This window comes from Elephas maximus, chromosome 2 (assembly GCF_024166365.1).
Source record: "Elephas maximus indicus isolate mEleMax1 chromosome 2, mEleMax1 primary haplotype, whole genome shotgun sequence".
In the NCBI taxonomy this organism is placed as follows: Eukaryota; Metazoa; Chordata; class Mammalia; order Proboscidea; family Elephantidae; genus Elephas; species Elephas maximus.
In genome coordinates, this window is record NC_064820.1 from 154,670,335 (window position 1) to 154,686,648 (window position 16,314).

A 16,314-nucleotide genomic window follows, 5' to 3' on the forward strand; every position below is an offset into this window, starting at 1 on the left:
GCTTCAGGCAACAAACACTGAGCCCCTCAGACTTGAAATGTGATATTCAGAATACACTGCTATGCAGGACCCAAAACACCATTGGAAGACCTAGGTATGGCCTAAGACTTGGAGTCAGATAGAAACAATTTCGGAACAATTAAAGACAGAGCATTGAACCCAGGAGGGAGGAAGAGACGGAGAGAGAATAGAAGAGAAAGAAAGGGGAAAAAAATGTTTTTTAATCTTTCACTTAAATATGCAAATCAAAATTATAAAATGAACAAATCTAATGCTAAGAAGAACAGCAACATCATCAACCACAGCATTAATTTACACCGGATGAAATAAATTGAACCAAGTGATCTAAGTTAACATTAGCAGTAATGGGACAAGATATCCTGTGCCTCTGGATACAATACACTGAGGAGGACATAACACTATGTCTGTAGTTTTCCTGCCAAAAACCACATGATCGGAATCTAATCATGAAAAAAAAATTAGACAAACCCAAATGAGGGACTTTCTAAAAAAATGACTGGCCATTACTTTTCAAAAGCATAAAGTCAGGAAAGATAAAGACTGAGGGACTGCTCCAGATTACATGCAACTGAAGAGGCATAACTAAATGCAATGCGTGATCTGGATTGGATCCTAGACCAGAAAAAAAAAAAATAGCTTGCTATAGAAATACATGATTGAGAAAACTGGCAAATTTTGACCAAGATCTGTTAATTAGATAATAGTACTATATTGATGACAATTTTCTAAGTTTGATAATTATGTTTCTATAATGGGAATGTCCTCAATTTTAAGAAATACAAACTGATGTCTTTAGCAGTAAAGGGGTATCATGCCTGCAACTTACTCTAAAAACAGTTAAGAAAAAAAAAATATATATATATATATAAATATTTCAAGATATATATTGAAAGGGAGAGGGAGAGAAAACATGAAACCAAATACAGTAAAATGTTAACACTTGAGCTAGTAAGGGTGGAGAGTGTATGGGAATTCTTTGTACTATTTTTGCAACTTTTCTGTAAATCTGAAATTATTTCAAAATAAAAAATTTAAAAACTGATCTCAAATATGGTAAGATATTTAGATTTTGTAACAATGAGCGGTATGTACACAGATTTTAGTTATAGCATTTTCTATACTCATCAGTGTAGTTGAAATATTTCAAAATTTCTTTTTGAAAGAACAAATGTATGCTGCATAAGTACAGAAAATGAAACAGAAGAAGAAACCCACTATGTAGAGTTTGTATAACCTTAGATAGCGCTATATATCAGAAAAAGGACTTGGTAACTTCAAACAGCTTTGAGTGACTGACTTTCCATGTGGTGAGAAAACCCTTCCTGCTCTAGCTTTAGCCAGTAGAACCACTTTCAGTTTCCTTAATGTTCCTCTCACCTCTAAGAATTTCTACTGAGGTTCTAGAACACTGCTCCAGCCTCTTTACTGATCCAATCCTAGCCTTTTGGTTTCAGCTTCAGTCATGTCCAGAGACAGTCTTTCCTGATCCCCAAATCTAGGTGGATATGTATTCCCCCATCTTCCAGTGCTCCCCACTGTCATAGCAGTTACCATACTCTATCATACGATTCTGCTGACTTTCCTATGCTCTTCACTATGCTGTAAGCATCCTGAGGGCAGGGACTGTGTCCTTCAGGTTCGCAGTTTGTATCTTCAGCATCAAGCAAAGTGTCAGGCAAATGATGTTATTGTTGTTAGGTTGCCATAGAGCAATTCCAACTCATAGCAACCGTTTGTACAACGGAACGAAATGCTAACCAGTCCTGCACCATCCTCACAGTCATTGCTATGTTTGAGCCCATTTTTGCAGCCACCATGTCATTGAGGGTCTTCCTCTTTTTTGCTGACCCTCTACCACAGGCAAATGATAGTCACACAATTAAGTATTTGATGATTCAAAATTTAAATACAGGTTTTGAAGTTAAATGCCAACCACCAAGCACAGAAATTCAGAAGATGTAACCTTATGAGATAATGTAGCTAATGGTTTTGGATTGATCTTAAACTGTCTCCAAATATAATGTAAGAGGTGGAAGATATTTGGAGCAAGGGCAGCAGCGACCTTGAATGTTGAAAAATACTTTCGTAGTAACTAACATGAAAGTCACACTTATTTACACCATTCTTATGAATGCTGAGAAAAAGATTCCTGCCTTGAAAGAGCTACGTTTAGGGTGTCTTACAACTCTATGAGTCTTTAACCTGAAAACCACAAGGTGAACATAAATAAGCAAGTAACTTGGGTTTGCCTGAGCGGGTGCAGAAATGAGTTAGGCCTCTGAGCGTCGCTGTTGACCACCTAAGGGAGCCCAGCATTCCGGCTGTCACAACACAAAGGGCTGCTAATTTGGTCACACAAGCTTCCGGGCGGTAAAGAAGTTCAGCCTAGCAGATTCACTAGATCTCTCCAGAGTGACCTCGATCCGTGAATGCTGGTCCCCTCCGACTCTGAGGAATAAAGATTGGAATCCTGCACTGGATGCTGGAACTTGACCAGGAGGAAAGACTGCAGCAGAGGGAAATGGCGGCTCAGCAAAAGCTCCCACACAGCAGAAGGCTGGTGCTGCCGTGCTTTCTTCTGGCGGCCCTGTGGGAGGCCACGGCTGGGCAGATGCGCTATTCTGTGCCAGAAGAGATCGACAAAGGCTCCTTCGTGGGCAACATCGCCAAAGACTTGGGGCTGGAGCCCCTGGCGCTGGCAGAGCGGGGAGTCCGCATCGTCTCCAGAGGTAGGACGCAGCTTTTCGCTCTGAACCTGCGAATGGGCAGCTTGATCACTGCGGGCAGGATAGACCGCGAGGAGCTGTGCGCTCAGCGCGCGCGCTGTTTGATTAAGTTTAACATACTGCTGGAAGATAAACTGAACATTTATTCAGTCGAGGTGGAAATAACAGACATTAATGATAATGCCCCTCGCTTTGGAGTAGAAGAATTGGAGCTAAAAATCAGTGAAACGACTACACCAGGATTCCGGATTCCTCTGAAGAGCGCGCATGATGCGGACGTAGGAGAGAACGCCCTCCAGAAGTACGAACTCGGCCCAAATGATCACTTCTCTTTGGACGTGCGAAGCGGAGCGGATGGGAACAAGCACCCAGAGCTGGTGCTGCAGAGCGCTCTGGACCGCGAAGAAGCAGCTGTTCACCACCTCCTTCTCTTGGCTTCAGACGGGGGCGACCCTGTCCAATCTGGCACCTCGCGAATCCGCGTGACAGTCCTGGACGTGAACGACAACGCGCCTGTTTTTTCTCAGCTTGAGTACCGTGTAAGTGTGCCGGAGAATATGCCCGTAGGCACCCGGATACTCACGGTAACAGCCACTGACGCAGATGAGGGCTACAACGCTCAAATAGCGTATTTTCCAGAAAAAAAACCTGGAGAAACCTCAGAGGTATTTGAGCTTAAGTCGACATCTGGAGATATAGTGATCATAAAAAGTCTAGATTATGAAGATGCCAAATTCCATGAAATTGATATTGAAGCTCAGGATGGTCCAGGCCTTCTGACCCGAACGAAGGTCATTGTCGCAGTTCTGGATGTGAACGACAATGCCCCAGAATTTTACATGACATCTGCTACTAGCTCAGTTCCTGAAGACTCTCCCCAAGGAACCGTAATTGCACTTTTCAACGTACACGACAGAGACTCTGGGCAGAATGCATTTATCACGTGTTCACTCCCCGAGAGCCTTCCCTTCCAGTTAGAAAGGTCAGTGGACAATTACTACCGGCTAGTTACAACTAAACCCCTGGACAGGGAACAGATTTCCTCTTACAATATCACTGTGACCGCTACAGATGGAGGGAACCCACCTCTGTCCACAGATGCCCAAGTTTTACTGCAGGTGGCAGACATCAACGACAACCCGCCTGCATTCCCTCACACGTCCTATTCTGCCTACATTCCCGAAAACAATCTCAGAGGCGCCTCTATCTTTTCTGTGACAGCCCATGACCCTGACAGTGAGGACAATGCCCAAGTGACTTATTCCTTGGCCGAGGAAACCATCCAGGGGGCACCCGTGTCCTCCTACGTCTCCATCAATTCCGATACAGGAGTCCTATATGCGCTGCGCTCCTTTGACTTTGAGCAGTTCCGAGACCTGCAGTTGTGGGTGACAGCAAAGGACAGTGGGGACCCACCACTCAGCAGCAATGTGTCACTAAGCTTGTTGGTCCTGGACCAGAATGACAACGCACCAGAGATCCTGTACCCAGCCTTCCCCACCGACGGCTCCAAGGGCCTGGAATTAGCACCCCGCTCTGCAGAGCCCGGCTACCTGGTGACCAAAGTTGTGGCAGTAGACCGCGACTCCGGACAGAACGCCTGGCTGTCCTATCGCCTGCTCAAGGCCACTGAACCAGGGCTTTTTGCGGTGGGGGTGCATACCGGTGAGGTACGCACAACGCGGTCCCTGCAGGACAGAGACGCACTCAAGCAGAGTCTTGTGGTGGCGGTCCAGGACCACGGTCAACCTCCTCTCTCGTCCACGGTCACGCTTACAGTGGCAGTGGCCGACAGCATCCCTGAAATCCTGGCGGACCTGAGCAGCCTGGAGCCCTCTCACGACCCTGACGCCTCGGATCTCACGCTGTACCTGGTGGTAGCTGTGGCCGCGGTCTCCTGTGTCTTCTTCGCCTTTGTCATTGTGCTCCTGGCGCTCAGGGTGCGGCGCTGGCACACGTCTCGGCAGCTTCGGAACGCCAGCGGCGGTGTGGCCACCGTGCCCGCCATGAACTTTGTGGGCGTGGACGGGGTGCGGGCCTTCCTGCAGACCTATTCCCACGAGGTCTCCCTCACCACAGACTCGCGGAAGAGTCACTTGATCTTTCCTCAGCCCAACTACGCCGACACGCTCATCAGCCAGGAGAGCTATGAGAAAAAGGATTTTCTGTCGGCGTCTCAATCTCTCCTTGAAGGCAAAGGAGAAGAAACAGTTTCTCAGGTAAACTAACACTTTACAATATATTTAGGAGCTATTTTGCTAAAATAAATAAATTAACAAATTTACTTAGCTGCCTCTACCGTTTACTATCTCCTCTATTTCCCATATTTCCTTAAAAATACATTCCACTTTTAGAAAATGAGTCCGGGTGAATTATTTCTAAGTAGTTCTAAGTGTTCACGGAATGTAAGGGAAGGAGGTGTGGGGGTCATTGTAGAATGAGTGTAAATCAGCATAGATGACGGTGGTATTTGGGGTAATAAAGAGAGCAGTGCGCTAGCAATGGGTTTCCATCCTGAGAAAAGCATTTCGTCTACTGAGGCAACAATTCTTTCCTTCTTTCTTAAAAATATGAAGGTTGGATTTTATGTTTTCTCAAGCCTCTTCCTCCTTAAAAATTCAAGGCTTTTATATTTTATATTTGAATCTCTTTTATGAATAGTGAAATGCCTTAGTTGGTTAGTTCCTACTCGCTGCGTGTTAATTTTTCCCTTCGGTTTAAAAGTGAAGCTCTTCCTTTCGCTTAATTTGCATGCTCTTCCCTACTACCAAAACGGTGAAAGTTTAGAAACATACAGTCTTTATGATGTTTCCGAAATGTTTGTAATGGCATCCCCGCTTAGCTAAGAATTGCACCTCAATCTCGGAATGGCTATGTGTTCCTTGAAGAAGTGACTGAGTTGCCATTTGCTCTATAATAAATTGGCAGAGTAATAGTAAACACGTTTCTCTTTGTCGTTGCTTTTTACTTTTCTCATATCTGGAAATCATATTGCCTTTTTATCCTTAAAAATAATGTATGTTTAATACAACTTTGCTTAAAGAAAAGATACAAGGGATTTGGAAACTACATCAGACAATTGCCCCTAAAGATCCTGTTTATACACCTCTCTTCTCAAAGATTCCCACTCAAGACAGCTGCTAAAAACATTCCCAGTCCCTCAGCCACCCCCACTCCCCCTTAGAACCACACTGTTTTTCTTCCCCATTCATCTTCCTGGGTTGTTTTTTAATATGTCAGTTGTGTATTCAAGAACAGAGAACACACTAAGATTCTATATAATGGGATCTTCCTTTACTTTCATTTGATGCTAATAATGTACTACCGCTACCTGAGCCTCATGTCTCATATAGTGTCATCACCTTGAGGAGCTGTGATTCTTTATTATATTTAGGGGCATCTGATAAGGTAAGATTTGTTAGAGGTAAGGTATTCGATTGTGTTCATTACTGTTATATAATTCCCTATAAGGTAAAAATGGAACTTATTGTGGAATGATATATCAGAAGATCTTTACTTATGAGTAAAGTAATAAATAAAAAAGTCCAAACTAAGGAACATTAAAGACAGTGCCCCTTTTAGTGTGGGTAGTTACGCTTCATCAGAAAAAGTACCTTATGCATAGGTATGTAATGCATCATGACTGATATGACAAATATATTTCTATTTCTGTGCTTGGATAGGAAAATAAATACAGGGAAATGAACTCGGGAACATAAAATAAAAGTTTATCTTTACTAGTTTCAGTTATGCCTTTTAAAAAAAACTTTTTTCACACTCTATATTTAGGCAATATGAACTTCTGTCAGTACCCTGAAGGTCTGTGACTTTCCTTTCTCACATCTAGGCATTGCCACTGCCATTCTCTCTTGTGTTGCAGCCTTTTCCTTGATTGGTGCTCCTTGGGAAAACCTTTGCTCACCTCCAAGGGCAGGCTGAGGTCCTCCCATCACCTTCGGCATCTCCCATTACAGTAGTTATCTCACTGCACTGTAATTCCCTGTTTATTTTTATACCCTTCATAAACTCTGTGAAGGAAGTGGCTGTGTCCATATCATTCACCTTAAATCCCCGCTGATAAGTTTATCTGACACACTCGGCACCCAATTATGTGTTTAGTGAGTAAATTAAATAACCGATATTGAAGCTAAGATGTCAGGCTATCAAAGACAAACTTCAGGAGGTCTAACCTGTAAATGTGGTTGATATTTCTGTGTGGTTCTTAAATTCGTCTGAATGTTTCAAAACAATAACTCCACCATGTTTGGAGCAATACTGGTGGCGTTAAGGTTAGTGCATGACTTCCCAAAGAGGCTAATTTGAAGTCACAAGCTTTAATATATATATCAATTCCCTTATGTGAAATAAACATCAATTCCACTACCTCTGGCAAAAAGGATTTTGAGTATAGAGAAAGTAAAAAAAAAAACAAAACTTGTGTTTGTCTGAGACGGTGCAGTAAACGGTTAGGCCTCTGAGCGTCGCTGTTGACCACTCCAGAAGGAAAACGCAGCTAGAGAGCTAGTCGACCATTTCCTTGCTTCTAAAACGCCAAGAACCAGCAAGACAGAGTCAGAAGATCTGGGGCTGCTATGAAAGTCACCCCGCCAGCCAACCAATTCTGTGACCTATGAATTGGATCCAAAAAGACTTAGTTCCCTGAGGAAATAAGATTGGAATCCTTTGTGGGAAACTGGAGCCGAATTCAGAAAGAAACAATTCACCAAAAACAAAATGACGAATTGGCTGAGATTCCGAAAAAGCAGAGGACTGGCCTTGCTATGCGCTCTCCTGGGGACGCTGTGGGAGACTGGATCCGGGCAGATCCGCTACTCGGTGCCCGAGGAGCTGGAGAAAGGCTCCTTCGTGGGAAGCATCGCCAAGGACCTGGGGCTGGAGCCCCGGGAGCTGGCGGAGCGCGGAGTCCGCATCGTCTCCAGAGGTAGGACGCAGCTTTTCGCTCTGAGCCCGAGAAGCGGCAGCCTGGTCACCGCGGGCAGGATAGACCGGGAGGAGCTCTGCGCTCACAGCGCGCAGTGCCTGGTAAAATTTAATATCCTGATTGAAGACAAATTGAAAATTTTTGAAGTGGAAATAGAAATTAAAGACATTAATGATAATGCTCCTGATTTCCTAACTGAGGGATTGGATATAAAAATTGGTGAACTAACAGCTCCTGGAACCCGGTTTCCGCTTAAGACTGCATTTGACCCAGATGTGGGCATGAACTCCCTGCAGAACTACGAGCTCAGCCCCAATGACTACTTCTCCCTGGCTGTGAAGAGCGTGTCTGGTGGAGCCAGTTACCCAGAGCTGGTCCTGGAGCGGGCCCTGGACCGGGAGGAGCAAGAGGTTCACCAGCTTACCCTCTCTGCTTCGGATGGTGGCGACCCTGTCCGCTCTGGCAACTTGTACATCCAAGTAATAGTTCTGGACGCAAACGACAACCCACCAGCATTTACTCAGCCAGAGTACCATGTAAGTGTTCGGGAGAATGTGCCAGTGGGCACACACCTGCTCAGGGTGAATGCCACTGACCCTGATGAGGGATTCAATGCTCAAGTGTCCTATATCCTAGATAAAATGCCTGGGAAAATCGCTCAGATTTTCGATCTCGACTCAGTGACTGGAGATGTGTCTATATTAAAGAGTCTAGATTATGAAGATGCTATGTTTTATGAAATTAAAATTGAAGCCAAAGATGGACCAGGTCTCTTTTCAAAAGCCAAGATTCTAGTCACTGTTCTGGATGTGAATGACAATGCCCCAGAAGTTACAATCACTTCTTTCACAGGTTCAGTCCCAGAAGAGGCTACCGCTGGAAGAGAAATTGCCCTTATCAACGTGCATGACAGAGATTCTGGGCAGAATGGGCAAGTCACAGTTTTTGTCCTTGGAAATCTGCCGTTTAATTTAGAAAAATCTATAGATCAGTATTACCGCTTAGTGACAGCCAGATCCCTGGATCGTGAACAGGTGTCAGAATATAACGTCACTCTGAGAGCCACAGATGGGGGAACCCCACCACTGTCCACAGAAACACACATCACCCTGCGTGTGACAGATATCAATGACAACCCACCCGCCTTTGCTCATGCCTCCTACTCTGCCTATATTCGTGAAAACAACCCCAGAGGCACCTCCATCTTCTCTATGACCGCTCATGACCCTGATAGCGACAACAATGCCCGCATCACTTATGCACTGACTGATGACACCCTACAGAGGGAGCCTCTATCTTCCTACATCTCCATCAACTCTGACACAGGCATCCTGTATGCACTGCGCTCCTTCGACTATGAGCAGTTCCGAGAGTTGCAGTTGTGGGTGACTGCTAGCGACAACGGGAACCCACCACTCAGCAGCAACGTATCACTTAGACTGTTCGTGCTGGACCAGAACGATAACATCCCGGAGATCCTGTACCCCACCCTCCCCACAGACGGCTCCACTGGCGTAGAGCTGGCGCCCCGCTCTGCAGAGCCCGGCTACCTGGTGACCAAGGTGGTGGCGGTGGATAAAGACTCGGGCCAAAATGCCTGGCTGTCCTATCGCCTGCTTAAGGCCAGTGAACCAGGGCTATTCGTGGTGGGGGTGCACACGGGGGAAGTGCGCACAGCGCGGGCCCTGCAGGACAGAGATGCACTCAAGCAGAGCCTTGTAGTGGCTGTCCAGGACCATGGCCAGCCTCCTCTATCGGCCACGGTCACGCTCACCGTGGCCATAGCCAACAGCATCCCGGACGTCCTGGCTGACCTTGGCAGTCTTGAGCCCTCCCAGGACTCTGATGCCTCTGACCTCACGCTGTACTTGGTGGTGGCAGTGGCTGCTGTCTCCTGCGTCTTCCTCGCCTTCGTCATCGTGCTGCTGGCGCTCAGGGTGCGGCGCTGGCACAAGTCTCGCCTGCTTCAGCACACCAGTGGCGGTTTGACCGGCGTGCCTGCCACACACTTTGTGGGTGTGGATGGGGTGCAGGCTTTCCTGCAGACCTATTCCCACGAGGTCTCCCTCACCGCAGGCTCGCGGCAGAGTCACCTGATCTTTCCCCAGCCCAACTATGCTGACATGCTTATCAGCCATGACAGCTGTGAGAAAAACGAACCTCTCTTGATACCTCAAGATTTATTTGAAGTGAAAGGAGACCCCAAGCTACTTCAGGTAAGTTCTTTTTTTCTTCATTTGGTTAGTGTAAAGAATGCCAATGTGGTTATTATAAAGCTTCAATGCACATTTATTTGGGAAATAAAGCACTGCTGTCGTCATTAGCCCTGCGGCCTAGATATTTGTTTCTCTCTCTTTCTGGGCCTATAGTGGGACTGCACTTCCTTCCCTGACTGTGACGGGGTGGGCCTATGTAACTAGTTCTGGCCAGTAAATTGTGAGTGGAAGTAACATGTCACTTCCTGGAGGAAGCTGTAATTGACATTGTGAGAATTTTCAGATCTCTAAGTTACTCTTTGAAATTGTGACTGCTCCTTCTGCCCAGGTCCTCAAGTAACTGTGATAGGAGAAGATCCCTGTGGTTGACCCAGCACTGATCTGTAAAACTGTGATAAACAGACCTTTTTCATTTTAAATCTTTGTGAATTGAGGCTTGTTTGTCACCCCAGCCTAACCTAGCCTATCCTGACTGATACAAACAAGTAAAACATATATAAGAGGTTTTAGTCTCACACAAAATTATGCTTGACTTCTTCCAAGCCAGAAAATTTTTTTCATCTTAATGACATAAAAAGTGTTTGATAAAGAATGTAGAGGTTGGTCAAATGGAATTACCGGGTCTTTAGTCCCTATTGTATATACCTAAACATGATACATACATATTGATTTTTTTTTTTGCCTAAAGGTAAAACTTTATTTGCCTAAACTGTCATTAGCTTTGTACTGGCATTTCTTGCCATCTAAGAAGGGTTTTAAAAAATGTAGGAAGCTATGTCTTGGCCTCTGTGGGAGATTTCCAAACTATCCACTTCAATAATGGAATAGGATTCCTGACTGTTTTCTACAGCTTTTTTGGGCCAGAAATTGCTAGCCTATTTTGAAATTTGTGAAGTTATTTTCACCCACAAAGTTACATCAGACAGTTATCCAAAATTTGACCAAAATAAATTCTGTTAGGCCTCAAAGAGACAAATTTCTCCCTCAATATATTAGAAAGAGGTACATTCAGGAGTGTGAGACAACAGGACCTGAACAAAATAACTTAAATCTGAGAAAGGTGTGTTCTCACTCAAACAGGCAAACACATTACACGAAAAAAGGCACGTAACATTTGGCATAACTTTTTTAGGAAAAATCTTTATAACGTTAATATCAGTAGCCTCTATAAATGGAGAAAATATCGAAGTTATCAAGGACTTCATTTTACTTGGATCCACAATCAACGCCCATGGAAGCGGCAGTCAAGAAATCAAATGACATATCCCACTGGGCAAATCTGCTGCAAAAGTCCTCTTTTAAAGTGGTTAAGTGTTAAAAGGCAAAGAAAACACTTTGAGGACGAAAGTGCACCTGACCCAAGCCATGGTATTTTCAATCACCTCATATACATGCGAAAGCTGGACGACGCATAAGGAAGACCGAAGAAGAACTGATGCCTTTGAATTATGGTGTTGATGAGGAATACTGAGTATACCATGGACTGCCAGAAGAATGAAAAAACTGTCTTGGAAGAAGTACAGCCAGAATGCTCCTTAGAAGCGGGGATGGCGAGACTTCATATCACTTACTTCGGACATGTTCATCAGGAGGGACCAGTCCCTGGAGAAGGATATTATGCTTCTGAGGAAGGCATAGGACCGGAGGCAGTGTTTCATTCTGTTGTACATAGGGTCACTATGGGTTGCAACCGGCTCGATGGCACCTAAAAACTAACAATCCTCAAAAGGAGGAAAAAATATTAAATGGTTAGTGCCAGGGGAACTTTAGATGCTCAAAGAGGATATACTAAGAATCCTGTGTTAAAAATAGCCTGCAAATGTATGGTGAAAAATGCACTGAGAGTACAAAGTCAGTACAATTTCCATGTCTTTGTATAGATAACGAAAGGTCTCAGACATTCATTTTCACTAAAATGATTTTTTCTGAAGAATGGGCAAGAATTTATTACTTTAGAAAAGGAAGAAAGGTTCATAATAAAAGAAACAAAGTATAAGGAGTGAAGTGGAGAAAACAAGGTAAGGAATGTTTTAGGAAAGCAGATAACAGTCTGTTTTCATTGGCGTATAAGGTGAGTATGGGGGAGCATTATAAAATAGTAGAATAAATTGTTGAATGGTGCCATTTGGGAGTGCATTTGAGATAAAGGGATTTGGTTGTTTAGGTTACCCCAGACCAGTTCAAGGATTACAGGTAAGTTCCACAATGAAGTGTTTCCAAGATTTACCAGTAATCAAGTCAAACCGGTTTTACTCACTAATGGCATAAACTGGCTGCAGCTGAGAATTGGCTTTATAGATATTGCTTATACATCCACATTCAAAAGAAGCAGTGGTTTCATAAAAATGAACATGGCTCACACAAGAGTTCACTTTATAAAAAAGATGTGCTAAAATACTAAATTGATCCCTTTAACAAAATATGAGAGTCTCCTCTGCGTAACGGGGAAGATGATCTGTTCTATAAAGAAGGATAAGTCTGGGGCTTTTACTCACTCTTTTTACAAAGACTATGTCTTTGAAAAATACTGAACTGATAAATCACATATGGAGAGATTTAAAATACTAAACAAAGGAAGTGAATCCGATGAGTCGACAGAAATATAAGAATTATAGTTCACTTAAAAAGGTAGATGAAAAGCCAGTAACTTATTTGAATACATCCATAGTAGTCATGCCAGTGTTTATAAATACAGTGAAATCACTGAAGATATTTTTGCTCCACAAACTGAAAAAAAAAATGGCTGTATGCCTTATGAAATTTTTTAATTAAAAAATATAAAACAATAGAGATGTTTATGAGATGATGACAAACCAGAAAGTATCAATTTTAAAGTGAAAATTTGAACATTTGGCTCTTTCTTACAAATAAAATGACAAGGTACTTAGATTCAAGAGCTTATACGTTGAGAATAAATAGCTGGGCAAGATGCAGTTTTCCAAGACAACCTCTGGGCGCCGCTGTTGACCAAAGGGAAGAGAAGGGTTCGCAATTTCGTCGGTTCTTCAGACCCAGTGCTTTCCTGCTTACTCCGGCGCACATCAGAATGCGTACCCGTGTCCTCTGCATCCTCAAGTGCCTAACAAACAAGTCTTAGCCTTAAATCACAGAAGTCCAGGGTATTGTCATTCATTTTTTAACACATCCCTGAGAAACCTTGAAAAGAAGCTTCCTGGAGAGTTCAAGAAAAGCAGAGGAGTGCCAGACAAGCTGAAACGATGAAAAGGCAAGTACTGTTTCCTTTCCTGCTGTCTTTGTTCTGCGGGGCCATCTCCCAGCAGATCCGCTACAAGATTCCTGAGGAGATGGCCAAGGGCTCGCTGGTGGGGAACCTCGCCAAAGATCTGGGCCTCAGCGTCCAGGAGTTGCCAGCTCGAAAACTTCGGGTTAGTGCAGAGGATTATTTCAACGTTAGCGCTGAGAGAGGGGACTTGTTAGTGAGCGGTAGAATAGATCGAGAGAAGATTTGCGGGAGAAAATCTGAATGTGCACTAGAATTTGAAACTGTTGCTGAAAACCCAATGAATATTTTCCACGTAGTTGTTGCAATCCAAGATATTAACGACAATGTACCACATTTCATTGCAAAAAGCATTGACTTGGAAATCTGTGAATCAGCCTTACCAGGAGTAAAATTCTCTCTGGATTCTGCGCAAGACGCAGATGTAGAAAGTAACTCACTGAAGAAATACACCATCAACTCCAATCAACATTTCTCTGTGTCAACAAAAGAAAGCCCTGATGGAAGTAAATACCCGGAATTACTGCTGGAAAAACCTCTGGACAGGGAACAGCAGAGCTCCCATCGCTTAATCCTGACGGCTATGGACGGCGGGGACCCTCCCCTAAGCGGCAGCACCCAGATCCGGATCCAAGTCACCGACGCCAACGATAATGCTCCGGTGTTTAGCCAGGACGTGTACACAGTTAACCTCCGAGAAAACATGCCCCCGGGCACCACAGTGCTGCGCGTAACGGCCACAGACCAGGACGAGGGTGTTAATGCTGAGATCACATATGCCTTCCACAATGCCCCAGCAAGTACCAACCTCCTCTTCAGACTCAATCCAAACACTGGTGACATCACAACCAATGGTACATTGGACTTTGAAGAAACAATGAGATATGTGTTGAGTGTAGAAGCCAAGGACGGAGGGGTCCATACAGCTCACTGTAATGTTCAGATTGAAATTGTTGATGAGAATGACAATGCCCCAGAGGTGACATTCATCTCCTTTTCTAACCAGGTTCCCGAGGACTCAAACCTTGGAACTGTAATCGCCCTCATTAAAGTGCGGGATCAGGATTCTGGGCAAAATGGGCTAGTGTCATGCTTTATTCAGGAAGAAGTTCCCTTTAAATTAGAATCCACCTCCAGAAATTATTACAAGCTGGTGATTGACAGGGCCCTGGACCGGGAGCACACAGCGGAGTATAATGTCACCATCACAGCCACTGACAGGGGCAAGCCACCCCTCTCCTCCAGCACAAGCATCACCCTGCACATTGCCGATGTCAACGACAACCCGCCAGCTTTTCACCAGGCCTCCTACATGGTCCATGTGGCTGAAAACAACCCGCCTGGCGCCTCCATCGCGCAGGTCAGCGCCTCCGACCCGGATCTGGGATCCAATGGCCATATCTCCTACTCCATCGTAGCCACTGACCTGGAACCTCAGGCGCTGTCGTCCTACGTGTCTGTGAGCGCGCAAAGTGGAGTGGTGTTCGCGCAGCGCGCCTTCGACCACGAGCAGCTGCGCGCCTTCGAGCTGACGCTGCAAGCGCGTGACCAGGGCTCACCAGCGCTCAGCGGCAACGTGAGCCTGCGCGTGCTGGTGGACGACTGCAACGACAACACGCCTAGGGTGCTGTACCCAACGCTGGGGCCCGAGGGGTCAGCGCTCTTCGACACCGTGCCTCGCGCTGCGCGGCCAGGCTACTTGGTCACCAAGGTGGTGGCAGTGGATGCAGACTCAGGCCACAACGCCTGGCTGTCCTACCACGTGCTGCAGGCCAGCGAGCCTGGGCTCTTCAGCTTGGGGCTGCGCACCGGCGAGGTGCGCACAGCCCGTGTCTTGAGCGACAGAGACGCATCCCGCCAGCGCCTGCTGGTCGCTGTACGCGATGGAGGACAGCCACCTCTCTCAGCCACTGCCACACTGCACCTCGTCTTCGCAGACAGTCTGCAGGAGGCGCTACCAGACCTCAGCGACCGCCCAGCGCCCACTGACCCCCAGGCCGAACTGCAGTTTTATCTGGTGGTGGCCTTGGCCTTGATCTCCGTGCTCTTCCTTCTCGCGGTGACTCTGGCCATCGCCCTGCGTCTGCGAAGCTCCTCCAGCCCCACCGCCAGGGGTTGCTTTCAGCCTGATCTCTGCTCCAAATCTGGATCTGGGATTCCCCCCAACTACAGCGAGGGGACTTTGCCCTATTCCTACAATCTGTGCGTTGCCTCGCAATCGGCTAAAACAGAATTTAATTTTCTCAACTTGACCCGGGAAATGGCTCCACCTCAGGATCTCTTGTGTGGCGAGCCTTCTGCTGTTGTACGTGCCAGCGATGAAGACCCCCAAATCACTTATGACCCTTCTTTTTCCTCTCACGTGAGTTTCTGCAAGCCTACTTAAATTGTGTATATTGCATTTGCTTCTCAACTGTGGAAAATTACTTTCGGTAGTTGTTCATTGTTCTGTGATGGTATGTAGTGAGGAGTGTGCATTGGATTGGTTCCTTGATTGCTCAGTAGTCTTGGCAGTTATCTGATTACTACTTCTCGGTCTTTACTGTTGGCATTTCTGATTCATCATGGTAAATCTTGGTAGAGGGAGCTGTCTCCTGAATGTCACCACTTCTAATAATAGCAGTGCCCTTCCTTAGTTGATAAGGAGCCCTGGTGGTACAGTGGTTAAGTGCTCAGCTGCTAACCAAAACATAGGCGGCCCATCCCCCAGAGGGAGAAAGATGTGGCAGTCTGCGTCTGTGAAGATTTACAACCTCGGAAACTCTATCTGGCAGTTCTACTCTGTCCTATATAGTAACTGTGAGTGAGAGTTGACTCTCTGGCAACAGGTTTGTTTGTTTTCTTAATTGATGTATGACTCTATTTTTTCAAGTAATGCTATGCTTTCTTCTTCATAAATACATTGACAGTTCTTTCTGCCCAAGTTAAGGCTATTATCATCTTTATCAGTTACATTCTAATTATTTATCCTTTAGCTGCAACATGTATATTTAACACAACCTTTCAATAATTCTCTCAGTACTTCTTTGCCTTCTCATAAGTAGCAAAGACTGACAAATTTTAGATTTGAATGACTATCTTTGGACCAATTACATTCCCACTTCATAATCTCACTCAAAGATGTTCCATAATTTTCTTTGTTATAGATTTCCGTGAAATGAGCCAAAC

General features: G+C 45.2%; 1 protein-coding gene across 3 annotated transcripts in view; it reads left to right on the forward strand.

The window, feature by feature from the left end:
- The first annotated feature begins 2,063 nt into the window (after window positions 1-2,063).
- Window positions 2,064-16,314, forward strand: part of LOC126070084 (protocadherin gamma-C4) — a 166,448-nt gene continuing 152,197 nt past the window's right edge. The window contains exons 1-2 of one of the 3 annotated variants that reach the window (XM_049873882.1): window positions 6,425-9,905; window positions 14,153-15,508. In XM_049873882.1, coding sequence (XP_049729839.1) covers window positions 7,482-9,905; window positions 14,153-15,508 — 3,780 coding nt within the window. In that variant the 5' untranslated portion in view covers window positions 6,425-7,481. Of the gene's footprint in view, window positions 4,967-6,424; window positions 9,906-14,152; window positions 15,509-16,314 lie in introns of those variants that run through there. The other 2 variants (XM_049873883.1, XM_049873895.1) reach the window with 2 other exon arrangements.